General features: G+C 39.7%; 1 protein-coding gene across 1 annotated transcript in view; it reads right to left on the minus strand.

Annotated features, from left to right (window-relative positions):
- arhgap39 (Rho GTPase activating protein 39) overlaps positions 1-16,384 on the minus strand; it is a 100,610-nt gene that overhangs the window by 15,178 nt on the left and 69,048 nt on the right. The window contains exons 3-4 of the mRNA XM_053430288.1: positions 4,789-6,079; positions 1,758-1,922 (exon numbers count right to left, since the gene is read on the minus strand). Coding sequence (XP_053286263.1) covers positions 1,758-1,922; positions 4,789-6,079 — 1,456 coding nt within the window. The remainder of the gene's footprint in view (positions 1-1,757; positions 1,923-4,788; positions 6,080-16,384) is intronic.

Genomic DNA, 16,384 nt, shown 5'->3' on the forward strand with positions numbered 1-16,384 from the left:
TGGAAGTTGGTATGTATAGTACAGTCAGGAATATGTTTGTGACATCACTAATGGACAAAGGGACAGTTACATTGTAATCCATATAATGACACACATACAGTGCCTTGCATAAGTATTCACCCCCTTTGGACTTTTCTACATTTTGTCATGGTATAACCACAGATTAAAATTTATTTCATCGTGAGTTTATGTAATGGACCAACACAAAATAGTGCATCATTTGGAAGTGGGGGGAAATATTACATGGATTTCACAATTATTTACAAATAAAAATCTGAAAAGTGTTGAGTGCATATGTATTCACCCCCTTTACTGTGAAACCCCTAACAAAGATCTGGTGCGACCAATTGCATTCACAAGTCACATTTGCAAGTCACATAATTAGTAAATAGGGTCCACCTGTCTGCAATTTAATCTCAGTATAAATACACCTGTTCTGTGACGGACTCAGAGTTTGTTGGAGATCATTACTGAACAAACAGCATCATGAAGACCAAGGAGCTCACCAAACAGGTCAGGGATAAAGTTGTGGAGAAATATGAAGCAGGGTTAGGTTATAAAAAAATATCCAGAGCTTTGAACATCTCTCTGAGCACCATAAAATCCATCATAAGAAAATGGAAAGAATATGGCACAACCGCAAACCTACCAAGAGGAGGCCGTCCACCCAAACTGAAGAGTCGGACAAGGAGAAAATTAATCAGAGAAGCAACCAGGAGGCCCATGGTTACTCTGGAGGAGTTGCAGAGATCCACAGCTGAGGTGGGAGAATCTGTCCACAGGACAACTATTAGTCGTCTACTCCACAAATCTGGCCTTTATGGAAGAGTGGCAAGAAGAAAGCCATTGTTGAAAGGGATTCATAAAAAATCCCGTTTGGAGTTTGCCAGAAGCCATGTGGGAGACACAGCAAACATGTGGAAGAAGGTGCTCTGGTCAGATGAGACCAAAATTGAACTTTTTGGCCTCAATGCAAAACGCTATGTGTGGCGAAAACCCAACACTGCCCATCACCCTGAGCACACCATCCCAACAGTGAAACATGGTGGTGGTAGCATCATGCTGTGGGGATGCTTCTCTTCAGCAGGTACAGGGAAACTGGTCAGAATAGAGGGAAAGATGGATGGAGCCAAATACAGGGAAATCCTTGAAGAAAATCTGATGCAGTCTGCAAAAGACTTGAGACTGGGGCGGAGGTTCATCTTCCAGCAGGACAATGACCCTAAACATACAGCCAGAGTTACAAAGGAATGGTTTGGATTAAAGAATGTTAATGTCTTAAAATGGCCCAGTCAAAGCCCAGACCTCAATCCAATAGAGAATCTATGGCAAGACTTGAAGATTGCGGTTCACAGACGGTCTCCATCCAATCTGACTGAGCTTCATCTTTTTTGCCAAGAAGAATGGACAAACCTTTCCATCTCTAGATGTGCAAAGCTGGTAGAGACATACCCCAAAAGACTTGCAGCTGTAATTGCAGCGAAAGGGGGTTCTACCAAGTATTGACACAGGGGGGTGAATACTTATGCACCCAACAGATGTCAACTTTTTTGTTCTCATTATTGTTTGTGTCACAATAAAATTAATTTTGCACCTCCAAAGTACTATGCATGTTTTGTTGATCAAACGGGAAAAAGTTTATTTAAGTCTATTTGAATTCCAGTTAGTAACAGTACATAATGGGAAAAAGTCCAAGGGGGGTGAATACTTATGCAAGGCACTGTATCACAGTAAGACACACACATCCCCCTCAGTACCTGCGTGTGTTTGTTGAAGTGCTTAGATGCCCAGTTCTCGATGTCAGTCTCAGAGGAGGGCTTCCTCAGGGTGAATTCTGGGAAGATGCCACAGCTGGCACTCGGCATCATATTCCTGGCATTTCGACTGGCCTCAAACTGGGCACAGGCTCCGAGGTCCTCCGACTGACAGGTGTGCAAACAGAGAGGAAGAAAAGAAACAAAGAGCTGAACATTTTTCCTTAGTGTCTGATTGGGTAAACAAGCAAAAGTAACAGGATCAACAAAAATAAAGACACAAGAAAATGTATTCAAGGCAAGACGTGAACATTGTGGTTACAAGAATCTTTGATAATAATTAGCTGCATGGTGAGATTGAGAGGTTAAACTTGGTAGAATCACACCATCCTTTATTTTAAAGAGATAGTTCACCGAAAATGTTAATACACTCATACTCACCACTATGCCGATGGACGGGTGGGTGAAGTGTCTGAGTCCATAAAAACTTTAGGAGTCTGAGGGGTAAACAGCATTGCAGCCAAGGTGACCCCTTCTTCAGACGTAATAAAAAAAAAGAAAAAAACACAACATTCCTCCATACTGCTTGTGTTGTGTCACCCAAGTTACTGGAAGTCCCAGTATATTCATATTCGACTCGAAACGGCGCAATTTTCACTTTATTTTAAACCTTAAAGCCCATTATCGGCAGTAGCAATGCTAGCGCACATTGCCATGCGAAACGTGCACCTCGCACATTGCGAGAGCTTGTGTCTAGTGTGTGAAGTTTTCCGAAGTGTCCATGAGAAGGTGAACGCGGCTCCGAGGAGAATATCAGAGAACATTCAGGCTTAAAAATTGGAGTAAATGACGCTGTTTCGAGATAAATCTGAATGTGGGGGCTTCTGCACGCTTGGATGACACCACATGAGCAGTATGGAGGCATTTCATGTTTCTTTTCTGTGTTCATTTTTTATGTCTGAAGGACTCCAATTTAGTTCAATTGTATTGGATTTAGCTAAACACTGTTTACCCCTGAGACTCATTAAGTATTTTGTGGACTCAAACACCCACCCCTCCATCAGTATAGTGGTTAATGGCTAATGAGTGAATTTCCATTTTTCTGTGAAACATCCCTTTCGGTTTTAAAGTTGTTCCTGTTCAGTCCTCAGTAATATATATATATATATGAAAAGTATGAAACATAGAGACAATAGAGGACATAATCTCACAACTAGGTCCATTAAAAAGTTCTCTTGGAGCTTTAAACATACTTTATAATGATCTTCACTCAGTAGAGTGGGTCATCCCTGTTGTGTAGATCTTTACTGAGCACATTAAGTCCAACTTCATTTAGCAAAGAATTTACTTTTGGGATTTGTCAAGATCCAACATATTAATAATACAAACTTGGGCCTGCTTTTAATGATCCACGTTTCTTGTCTAGAGATATTTACTTCAAAAAGGGTTTCCAGTAGATCACATATGTCAAACTCAAGGCCCGCGGGCCACTTCCGGCCCACGAATGAATTATCTTTCGCCCACATGATAAAATCTATTTACTATTAGAGCTGGCCCGCCGGCAGAGTTTTGCAAGTTCTCAATACAAAATAAGTTTTGAGAATTCCTGAGGGTCAGTGAACGGGTGACAGTTCTAGACCAATAGCTGGGGGGTTGTGTGGAATAGCAGGCTCTCATTGGCTGAGTAGTTGGCGCGTCAAACGGCGTCGCCGGTGCGGAAGTAGGGCCGTTGGAGGGGACCGGGTACGGCGGTCAGAGGCGGCAACTCTGGACTCGTGTCGGCCCCTTGTCGCGGATCACAGTCAGCTACCGCGCCCGCTGGGGGAACCATCCGTTCGCGCGGGGGGCCCCTCCGGAGGTGCACCTCCGGAGGTGCACCTCGGCTGGCACCTAGCAAACTGGTGTGGACCAGGGGAATCCGACTGTTTAATTAAAACAAAGCATCGCGAAGGCCCACGGTGGGTGTTGACGCGATGTGATTTCTGCCCAGTGCTCTGAATGTCAAAGTGAAGAAATTCAATGAAGTGCGGGAGTAACTATGGCACTCAAACCAGGTCACTCTGAGGAGGGCTGTTTTAAATGGTCCTTGTGGTACTTTCACCAAAATATGTTACAGACATTTCATTAAGACCCCAAGGAAACATATCAACTGTGATAAAATGGGCATATTATGTCCACGTTAAATAAAGTTTAGTTAAACCAAAGATTATTTCATAAATCTGATTGAATTTGTGCTCATTAAAAGATAAGTGTGATAAAGGGCTGAAATAATTTAAAACAGTGTTTTTTAAATAATTATTTAACTATTTACCTGGCACAAAAGGGTGAATGAATAACAACAAAAACAAAATAAACAAACGTCGGTATCGGCTATCGGCTAGACTGTTGTTTTAAACATCGGTATTGGCCAAGAAATTACATATCGGTGCATCCCTAATTTTTATTTAATTTATTTCATAATTAATGTTGTTTCATCGTCAATACTCTATAGGCCTTGTTAGTTCCAGGTTCAATATATGCACTAAGGTTCTTTCAATAAGTTTTCAATAAACGTTGAACCCTTCTGGCCCTTGACTTGTAAAATGTTTTTAATTTCGGCCCACTGTGTATTTGAGTTTGACACCCCTGCAGTAGATACTGGTTGTATTATGTCGTAACCTCTATACTCAGCCATTAAAATAATCCTTTGGTTGTTCATCAAATAAACAAGATACAGTGACGCATTATTTTCAATAAGGAGTGATGCATAACGGATGGATATTGATCATTATAAATACTATTTATCAAATCTTGGGTCTTATTTAGAAAGTTCTGTCCATCGGTTTTATCAGTTATAATAATTATGCTGTCACTCATCGAAGTAATAGCTGAGGTCTAACAACATGATGACACCAATTCAACAAAGTCAGAAAGTTACGAGCTGTGTAATGATAATTTTGGCTGTAAGCTGACAGAAATAACAGCTAGTGATAAAAAATAAGTTGTAATAAACTGGAAGTATCCACTATTTTTAGTCTGAAAAAAGCAATAGTACCTGTGATGGGTGGAGATAAGGCTCAGGAGAGGCCAGGTTGGTCTGGACAGAGAGGCTTTTCTCCAGCAGAGCCTGAGGGAAGCCTAGCCGGTCAAAGGTGCTGCGTTTCCAGTGGTGGTGGCTGTCACTCTGTGCTAGTGCCTCATCCTCGCTGAATGCCCTCACCACTGGCCCCGGTAACGGCAGTGGAACGGCCCCATCGCTCTCGTAGCCATCTTTGGAGCAGCCACCTTGGGCAACCCCACCTCCCTGACCCGAGTCCCAACTACTTCTCTGTTTCATCACCTGCTGGGCCTCCCACGCAAGCCTTGCCTGGGCTAGCATTGCTTCGGATGCTGTGCCTGTTAGCTCCCCCTCTGGGCCCCCACAATATGCCAGCTCCTGAGGGAGGGAGGGCTTTCGACTCTTGCGTTTGCGGTTTCCTGCAGGAGAGAAAGCCTCAAGACCACCTGTAGAGGAGGAGGAGAGGGAGTGGGTCTGGCCGGATGTCCAGGATATGGAGTCCTCATAAAGCAACCTCTGACCTCCCTCTCCACCCTCCCCACTGTAATCCAGCAGTAGGCGGGGGTCCCTGATCAGAGACTGGCTGTGCTGCAGAGTATAGGACCCCCCATAAGAGCCACCATAGCCCCCACTAGTGCCGTAACGGAGCAGGCGGTCGGCAGTCTTGAAGCGAGGACTGGAAGATGACTGCTCTACGTAGACCAGCTGTTTGACATACTCCTTCCCCACAGGACTGTACTCCAGACTTTGGGTCTTTTCTGGACACTTTTGCCTGGTCAGAACCAGCTGGCCATAGGGCGACTGGCCCTGTTTGGGAGAGTGATAGAGGGGGGCTGAAGACTTGTGAGCTGGTGACTTGCCAGTACCGTAAAAGGAAGAGGAGTCAGAGAGCTGCATGTCAGTGGGAGGCTCCTCATAGATAGGAGGGGGCTGGTACTCTGATGGCGGCTCCTCATACAGTGGGGGTTCATAGGCATAGCGAGGCGAGGGAGGCTGTGAATCAGAGGAGCGGCGGTGGGTGCCGGTTCCACCAAGCTCAGCGCGCTTCAGGAAGGGAGACTGACGGCGGTCGGCATAGAGAACGGGGGAGCCATCAGAGTCTGATGGTGGGTTTCCTCCAGAGGGTCGTGTTCGTGAAGTGGAGCCCCCTCCAGAAGGAGCGCAAGGGGTGGGGGGGTCACAGGGGGAGTAACCATTTCCTTGGTGGGCCAAAAAACTGGGCTCTCTGTCTGTCACCTTGATCAGCATTCGCTCTTTCGTACCAGTGTTCCACCTGAAGGGAGAAGTCCTAGAGAGGAGAAGAGAGGAGAGGAGATTTGATGAAAGGAAGAAGCTTTAAGTATGCCCTTCATGTTACCTTCATTTGTCACAAACCACGTTCACAACATTTATTCATATCTGTGGCCTATTTCTTTGTCAGAATATTATGTATTTATTCATAAAGTTTTCTATAGCTCAATTTGTAACCAATTCCCACAGTGTAAATACAAATTCATTAGAAATTATGCAGTGTAAAAAAAGTTGACCTGACTTGCTAATGAGACATAGGAGGCTGTGGTTTGGGAGGTAGAGTTCGACCACTACCAAGAAGGTCGATGGTTCGATCCTCGGCACCTCCAGTTCGCATTCCCAAGTTACCTTGTGCTAGATACTGATCCACATACCGCCCCCCGGCGGCAGTCCTGACAGTGAATGTATGCACTCTAAAAAGTGGGACTGGGGTTAATTAATATTTAATAAATAAATAATAGTAACCTTTATATAATAAAAATGACTGTGCAGTTTTGAGTCAAAGTGAGCTGAATTCAACAAAGATGTTTTTATTAATTGAATTTTACTAATTTGTGACAGAGTAAAATCCGCTCTGAATTGCTTAGTAGAATTTAATTGTAATTTTTAGGAAAGTCAAAAGTTCCAGATATTTAATAAATTTTACTCATTGTGAGGCCTTAGGTTTTAATAATGTTGCACTTCCACCAAAGGCATTTTGAGCCACATCAGTTGTGATCTGCCGCACATTACAGGGACTGCCGTTTTCTTTTCAATTATTTGTGATGTGTTATTTGATGATTATTTAGAGGTGCAACATGGTCTCATGAAACGGTTCGTAAGATTTCTTACGAAAAGTTATGTACAAATTTCAAGAGTCATGAGGCTGGGGACACGTGACCTCCTCACTCCCCCTCTCACCTGCGCTTACTTCATACTTGTACAATATACACCATCACTTATCACAATTTATTAGGAAAAGAACAGGACTGATGTTTACTTTCTTTGTTTGAGACCAGTTCTAAGTTTGAGTGATTAAAAACATCAGAGGAGCATGAGAGAGAGAGAGAGAGAGAGAGAGAGAGAGAGAGAGAGAGAGAGAGAGAGAAGCACGAGCACATGATTCAGTGTGTGTTGGAGCACCTGGTCTGATGGATCTGATTCGACACCTTCGACAGGAGAACTCTGATTGGCTGCTGGCATTTTGACCACTCAGCTTCAACTCAGCTCAGCCTCTTTCATCTGCATCTGAGGTAAGTGATGTATTACTCTATATGAAGGTTTAGCCAGCATGCTAACTTATATACTTCAGACTCATAATTTAAGTTTAAAATTAAAATAGTGTAACATGATAAGTTAGCTGCTGTTACCTGCTGCTGCTGCTTAATGTGTAAATACTGTTGCTGGCTTGCCTTGTGTTTTCTGCTAGTTATATTCTATCCCAGTGGTATTCTTGTCATTATATATTGGCATTTAAATCAATGAGTGAGAAGCTAGCTGATGCTAAGTAGCATTAGCTCGCCTCGGTAGAGCAGGCCAGTGTGAAAAACCAAGGACTATTTTCGCATTTAAGTCGGTGAACTAAGGGTTCAACAATACCCGACGTCAGTGTGGGTGGTTAATGAAACAGTACGGGCGGGCTTGGTGAGTTTTATTTAGTTTCTGCGGAGTTTGAGAAATAGTTGGCCGGGAAGCTAAGCTAACGCACACATTTCATTAGCCACGTAGCTCCCTTCACCGGAGGTTTCTGCTGTGTGAGTGGGCGTGCGAGAGAGAGGGAGCCTGTCCCGTTGAATACACGTGACTCCCCCAGATGCATGCCGAGTTTCAGCGCCGTGCTGAGGAAAGCAAGCTAGCCCCAAGGTCTCTCTGGTTGGATTTCTGTTTGTGTAAAGTGTGGACCAAAAAATCCTTCACTCGCCTTAAAGCTTAGTTTAATTTATATACTTCTGGTGGATGTGTGGCCACTGTTTAAATTATATTTTTTTAATTATTACACCTGTGTAATTAATAGTAATCGTCCGCGTTTATCTGATAAAGCCATTAAATACATCGATATTAAAACATTTTTCAACAACCCGATTTAACCATCATAATTAAGTATGTTTTCAAGCGTATTGATGGGTTAGGATAGCAGTGCCACTTGTTGACCAGCTTAGTAATGGGCGTCAGCAGCTTTGCTGCTAAAGGGGGGCCACCTTGATACATTAAAGGCTATATTCAGAGTTCCCCCGCCCCCTCTTACTCGCTCAGAGAGACACATGCAGTGAGATCAGAGCAAGTATTCCAGATTCAGGTTCCTATAATTTCAAGTTTTCCCTCTGCTGCTTGTGTATTTAGTACTATCCCGACTGAAATGTGCATTATAAACTTTCCTAAATTTGTATCCTGTTTGGACAAGCAAATGCTTGCCTTTATTTTTAGTTTATACTTGTGTGTGTGAATGTAAAATGTTAATTTATCCAATCGAATTAAAGGTTATATTAATTTATTTCCAGGTGCATGAAGACCCTTGAACTTCAACTTATCAAAAGGTATGTATCACACTTATATGCTTAATACAATATGCTTTATTATTTTGTTTTGCAATACAACATTTGATCATTACTGCTTTTTGCATCAATTTGCATACATTTTTGCTGGTGAAAGCAGATTTGCTGCAGTCCTTGATTGTCAGTTAGCTCCAACCTGAATTTGAAGCATCCGGAAATATATTGATATACTGATCACTTGATGATTAATTAAGCTAAGATGACACATTGTTTGCACATACTTTTACACACCATTCTTACCATTTGTGAATTTGATTGCATTGACACTTATCAAACTCTTTTCTTGTAATATTGTATCAGTGAAAAAAGGTTTAGTTTGAAAATTATTTTGATGTCAAATGTCTATAAATTAAATTTGAACTTAATTTGTACAACATCAAAAACAAAAAAAAAGGTGCCAAATCTCTAACATTACATTGTTTTATTTAGTTATTAGAACTATTAGTGATGTAGGCTACTTGTTTTTCTTGTGACTTTAGGTTTTCACCTATGGGATGGCAGTGTAAGATCTGCAAGTCTTTGTCTGCCACAAAGGGAAATCTACTTAAGCACTACAGACTGCAACACGCAACATTTGGTCGTGGGCAATCCCAGCCGTGTCTACATGACAGCTGCCCTTGCACATTTAAAACACGGAGTGCCCTTTGCACCCATTTGTCCAGATACCATACAGCTGAAAGTCTAGAGCCAGAAATCAGCTCTGCTTTTAAGTGTTTAGATTGCGATGCTTGTTGTTAAACAGAGAAGGACTACTTTCAGCATATTGGAAATCATCTAAAGAGCCACAAAACTGTCTTTTGTGTATTTGAAGGATGTAACTTTAGGACAAATATATACAATACATTTCTGAAACACAAAAGCAGAAGACACAAATACTATTCTTTGAGTGATTTTAAGCAAGAAGTGAGGGCAAGTCACCATAATCAAACTGTTGACCATTCAGATTTACCAGAGGCCAGTGATGGTGAGGGCACTGGTTTAGATTGTGATCAGGAAAGTGCATCCTACTTAGTTCTTCAAAGGATTGGCTTACTACTGCTGAAGCTAGAAAGCATCTATAATGCCTCAGTGAGTTGCATTGATGCCTTGGTTGAAGACCTTCAGTTCATTTCATCTTCACCATCTGTTGCAGTTGTTAGGAACATACTTGATTCAACATTGAAGTCTAATAAATGCATTATTGATCAAGCCATCATAACTGACTTGGCAGAACAGTTGTGTAACTTACATCCCATTAGTACAGCACTTGGAACAGGGGGTCCACTTGGTTCTGCTTTTAAGAGAAGAAGGTATTTTAAGGAGCATTTCCAGTGTGTTGATCCTGTTGAATATATTCTTGATTCTCAAACGAAGAAGACCTTTCAATATGTGCCTGTTCTCAAGACTTTGCAGGAAGTTTTGAAGAATAAACACATTGCTGAGGGAATCTTATCCAGACATTCAAACAGTACTGAATATATTAAGTCAATTTTTGATGGCAAATCTTTCAAACAAAATGACTTCTATGCTGGAGAAGAAACAAAACTATCTATAATCCTTTATGTTGACGACTTTGAGGTGTGTAACCCACTTGGAACTTCGAAAAAAATACACAAAATAACCGCAGTTTATTGGGTTTTGGCAAATGTTCCGTCCAAGTTGCAATCTGCATTAACGTCAGTACATCTAGCTTTACTTTGCAAAGCTGTCGATGTCAAGCAGTTTGAATACAAAACTGTTTTCGAACCACTCTTGAAAGATCTTGCCACTCTAGAACAGGAAGGGATTTTCATATCCAGTGTTTCATATCCAAAAAATATTAAAGGGACTGTACACTGTGTTGTAGCCGATAACCTTGGTGCCCATTCGATCAGTGGACTAGTTGAAAGTTTCAGAGGGCCCTACATCTGTAGATTTTGTCTTGGACATTCTTCAGAGTACCAGACACACGAAGTGCGGACTGGAGTGTTTCCACCTAGGACAAAGAAGGATCATAGTTTGCATGTACAAACTGTAAGAGAAACTCCAAATTTAAAGCATTACTTTGGTGTAAAGCGGTCCTGCCCATTGACTGATAAATTGAATCACTTTCAATTTGTCTCTGGGTACCCACCAGATATTCTACACGATCTGTTTGAAGGCATTGTCCCAAGGGAACTAGCATTGTGTTTACAGATTTTTACCAAAAATAAGTACTTTAGTTTCAATGAACTGAACGAGTTAATCACAAGTTTTCCCTATAAAGGCTCAGACAAAGTCAACAGCCCTCATGCTATCCCTCAGAGCTACATTAAACGCAGAACTATAGGTGGAAATGCCCATGAAAATTGGGCCCTAATAAGGTTGCTACCACTCATTGTTGGTTCGCGGGTACCTGAGGGTGATTCTGCCTGGCAGGTTCTTATGACATTAAAAGATATAGTTGAATTGGTGGTTGCACCTGTTCACACTGTTGAATCTATTGCGTACCTTGACTTCAAAATATCTGAACATCGTGACAGATTCTTTGCAGTTTTTCCTGAAGAAACGTTGACACCCAAACACCATTTTTTGGAACATTATCCTGCATTGATTGAAAAATATGGGCCTCTGGTTGGTGTATGGACAATGCGCTTTGAAGCTAAACACAGCTTTTTTAAGCAAGTTGTGAGGCACTCTAAGAACTTCAGAAATGTTTTGTTGACCCTTTCTACAAGACATCAGTTGTTTATGGCATACCACTTGCATACAGATTTAAAAAAACAGGCATTGTGTGTCACAAAAATGTCTGTAGTGCCTCTAGAAGTGCTGCATTCAGACATACAGGAAGCTTTAAGAGAAACATCTCCACTTCTGTCTACTGTACAGTTAGCTAACACTGTCACCTACTATGGAACAAGGTACAGTGCAGGGATGATATTGTCTTATGGCTCTACTGGTGGACTACCGGACTTTACTGAGATTATTCAGATAGCCATTTTGGACAACTCTGTACATTTTATTGTAAAGTTACTTTCTGCCTGGTATGAAGAGCATCGAAGATCGTTTCAACTGGAGAACAATGGGAAAATGGCTCTTTTGGAGCAGCAGAAACTTGATGATGTGTACCCATTGGCTGCATACAGCATGGAAGGAAAACGCTTGGTTGTACTCAAACGTCACATCTGCTGTTCATTTTAGGTAATTTAAATAATTTTTGCATATTTCTGCCTCTTCATTTTTATGATATTAAACTACCTCCCCCCCTTACCCGGCAGGAGAGGATGAAGAAAATCAAGAACAAGAGAGGATTAAGTTGCTTACTGAAGTAAAAAAAAGGACAACAACAAACTGATAAAAGAAACAATGTCAAAAACATTTGCACACAGAAGAAACAAAATCGTCAACCTATCGCCCAGCATAGAGGACATCAAAGCCAGATGGCCCGCTCTGTTTGAGGCATCTCATGTGAGTTACAGGAGCATGAAAATTAAAAAATATTCCTCGTCCATTTTTAAAGATTGAACTGTTGGTTTTGCATATTTAGCTCTTACATACAAAATGTATGTTTTGTGTTAGGTGGCTTCTTGCTTTTAAAAATGTTGAACAATAATATGTACACTTGTAATATTTTAGGCTTTAAAGCTGGTTTCATTATTTGTCTTATAGATTGAGGACGAGTTTCAAAGAATCACAAGGGTGCACCTGGAATCAAAGTTCATGTCCAAGCTGGATGAATATACTCCCAAGCTTCTGAACCTCTTCCAGTCCAAGGGAGGAACCATGGGGTTGAGGTTGCAGGCTATCTACTCAAGGTATCCTTCAATTAGTATAATATTAGGTGATAGTCTATTTTAGGCATTTTGAGATTAAACTGCTGGTTTCATTTGCTTATTACTTAAATCTACAGGAGGAAATGTTGGCCTGGGATTCTCTACAATAAGAATATTAAATAACTGCATACCTTTTGAAGTATACAATCCACGGCAACTTTATTAGATATACTGAATTATTCAAGTTTATAATCAGTTGTTGTTGACATTGTTGGAAAAATTTACATTAAATTATATGTTGATTAATTAGGTCAGAGGTGTGTGGTGCTCTATTGAGCTGCATTGATCTAAAAGTTGTTTCTAATTCTTTGTAGTCCATTTAGATTCATGTGGGGGTCAGGAAAAGACGGTCTGCTGTGATCATTCACAAATAAAGTGCTACATATGTGCGTTTACATCTAGACTGTATCTCCCTCCCGTGTCTTATCTGGTTCACAACACCAGCTTAAACCAGAAAAGGGGGGGAAACAGTCTGGCTCTGTCCAAAGGTGACACAATTTGCCTGCCAACATATCTAAAGCTCACTGAATAACATTTTATGTCATGTTTCTTTAATCCATACAAAAAGCAAGCTCTAAAATGTTGACTATGATTCTTAAACCATGAACTTGAATGTTTATTTTTGTCATTTCAGGCTCCAAGCAATCCTAGCATCAACGTATCCAGAGATGTTGTCATTCGTTGTTTGATTGTTTACCTCGGGGAATCAACAGATCAAATCTTAAATGAGTATGATGTAAGTTGAAGAACACATCAAATATAAAGATGGTGATCACTATTTCTTTCATCTCTCCCCCTTTGTATGTCTTGGGAAGGTCAAAATACAATCACAAGTAACTCCCAGTAATTCTTTGCAAGCTACTAAGGTTTGTGAAGTCATGCAGGTAATCATTGTGCATTGTACATTTGTTTTCCATTAGGGAATTTTAAAGTACTAAATCCTCCCCATCCATCTGTTTCACCAGCTGGCAGAATTCAAAAGTTATCAGTAGTTTACTTATTGTCTTTATAATGTAGCCCTAAAAGTTCCTAGCTAGGAGTTTCTTCCTAAGAACTATTCACAAAGCAGTTGAGAGAGACCTTTATAGAGATACAGAAGGAGCAGTGTTGATTCAGTTGCTGTGGTCGACTTCAAGAATCAATAATGAGCTAACAGTGCTTTATAAAGATTGGTTGAAATGTGACCAACCTTTGTAAGTCAATGTAAAATAAGATAAATATCAATAGATGCGTGTCAGGAAGAAAATAATTTATGTAGGTATCCATTGATTTCATTTTAGAATTGAATTTACAAATATCTACAATTCAGTTCAGACCATCATCTCTGGTGTCATTGAATTTGTATAATTTGTTGGTGAGCTGGTTTAATCCTTTTTAAGTTATCTGGGATGGCAATATACTTTTGCAATAACATGATCTCAGATTTTTTTTTTTTATAAATGGTTAAATAGGCTTTGACAGCCCATTTCAATAGATTTTATTGTCCAAAGGGTTTGATGCACTTGGGGAGATGTTCAATTAGGACATTCACATTTGGCTGTATAGTCTGAGAAACAATATTTTTGCTCTTTCAGGATGCTGATGAAGACAGTGTGTCGCAGGATCTTGCTGACCAAAAGATGAAGATCTTCAAGATTAAAACGTCAGAGGGTGCCGACAAAGTTGGTATTGTGGTGGAAAGCGTAACAGTTCTGATTGGACTGACACATTTTCCAAGGGCTTGCTCCATGCTCGTTGGACTGACATATGCAGTGAATCTTGCCTATCCTAAGGAGCTCAGGTACACTTTCGAAGCCTTCCAGAAACTCTTCCTGGAACTGGATTGTTCAAAGCTGTCCCCAAAAGTGAACAGCCTCAAGAACAAGCTACTAGATAAAAAATGAAGGGAAGTTTGTTAGGTCAATGGCAAAACATCAACAGTTTAGACATTGAAAAAACAAATCTCCTTTCATTTGAAAGGGTCCCTCTTCAAGTTTAATGTTTTTTAACGTCTTTTTATGTTTTGCTCCAAAGCTTTGTTAAATCTTACAGTTTCTGTGTTGAGGGATTGTCCTTACTCAACCATACTCATTTGAGGGGAGGGGCATTATGTTTTTTACGATGCAACGGTTCTTAAACTTTGTCCACTGTGCACACTAGGGATGCAAATTTGAATTTTTTTACTGAGAAATTTTACCAGTGAAAAAGTATCCAAGACCTTATCCTAGAGAAACTTGAAGAAGAGGGACCCTTTCAAAATGAAGGGAAGTTTGTTAGGTCAATGGCAAAACATCAACAGTTTAGACATTGACAAAACAAATCTCCTTTCATTTGAAAGGGTCCCTATTCAAGTTTAACGTTACTTGTTATGTTTTGCTTCAAGGCTTTGTTAAATCCCACAGTTTCTGTGTTGAGAGATTGTCCTTACCCAACCATACTCATTTGAGGGGAGGGGCATTATGTTTTTTACGATGCAACGGTTCTTAAACTTTGTCCACTGTGCACACTAAGGATGCAAATTAGAATTTTTTTACTGAGAAATTTTAAGTGAGTCCAATTTTAGCAGTGAAAAAGTATCCAAGACCTTATCCCAGATTAGCGGTATAAATTGTATCCCTATTGTACATATACATGTTTTGCATAATATTTTTCTCTAGTTTTTATTGTATTTTTGCATTTGCACTTAAAAAATGTTGAATGAACATGTTTAAGCAAAGTTGCACAAATAAAGGTTTTTTATCTGCTGTTCTTGTTATGCATGGTTATCTGTTGATCCTACTGAAGTAAATTGTGCCATCATAAGTCATGGTATTGAATGGATTAGACATAAACAAATTATAGCAACAAAGTGACATCCAATATTATTGAATATATTGACTTAAAGTATTGTGAAGCAATTTAATACTTGAATTAAATTTACGTAGATATAAATAAGAATACCAGTGTAATTGTGTTGAACAATATGCTAAAATGAGTTGATATAGTTTATATTATTAAGTGAATCCAAATCATTTATATCCCGATATTTAGTAAGGTTATACAAATTTTAATCAGTAAATATAAATAAAATTCACGAAATATTCAGTAAATATAAATAAATTTACACCAGATTTTCAGTAAAAATTAATCAATTTCACCGTTTATTCAGTAAATGTTAATCAATTTACAGCAGATTTTCTGTAAATATTAATCAATTTACAGCAGATTTTAAGTTAATATAAATACATTTACAGCAGATTATCAGTAAGAATGTATCAATTTCCACCGAAGATTCAGTAAATATAAATCAATTTACAGCAAATTTTCAGTTAATATAAATACATTTACACCAGATTTTCAGTAAATATAAATCATTTTTTATGTTTAAAATGTAGTTAAATTATTCAATACTTTTTAATCAAAGTTGTATTAATTAAAATCTACTCAATTATATCACTTGTCACTTTGTTGCCACAATTTTTTTGAGTAACCATTGGTCACATTTTTTAGGGTGTGGTGGATAATAGAAAAAAGTGGAGCGTGTAGAGTGCTGTATAAATGTGTGCCTGTAAAGTGCTTTGAGTTGTTGGTAAAAGCACTGAATACAGTATACAAATATTTATTATATGTGGAGGAAACAGTGGAGGAAAATTATTTAATGTGTCAATGACTTCAGTTAACACATAGTTCTACCACCTGCTTCAGACATTGAACATAAGTTGGTGTTCAACATGCTTGGTGTCTGCTATTGATGTTCGGCAAATCAGAATCCCCTTCATTTTTTCATAACTTGCAAAGTAGTAAGCATATTAGGGATTCTATTCGTTTTTATTTAACTTTGTTGTCATCACAGAAATTAAACACAGAGGAGGAAGATGATAAATCACAGACTAGGCTATGGGAAGAAATGAGGACTGAAAACAGGTAAGGGTTTGAACTATGAGCTGTAATGTTACCTCAAAGAACACATCCCTCTGATCTGAGCACTGTTGGTTTTTTCCCATTGGGCATAAACAGAACGGACTCTTTCCTCAAGGTAAGGTA

The sequence above is a fragment of the Pleuronectes platessa genome, chromosome 9, assembly GCF_947347685.1.
Source record: "Pleuronectes platessa chromosome 9, fPlePla1.1, whole genome shotgun sequence".
Classification (NCBI taxonomy): domain Eukaryota; kingdom Metazoa; phylum Chordata; class Actinopteri; order Pleuronectiformes; family Pleuronectidae; genus Pleuronectes; species Pleuronectes platessa.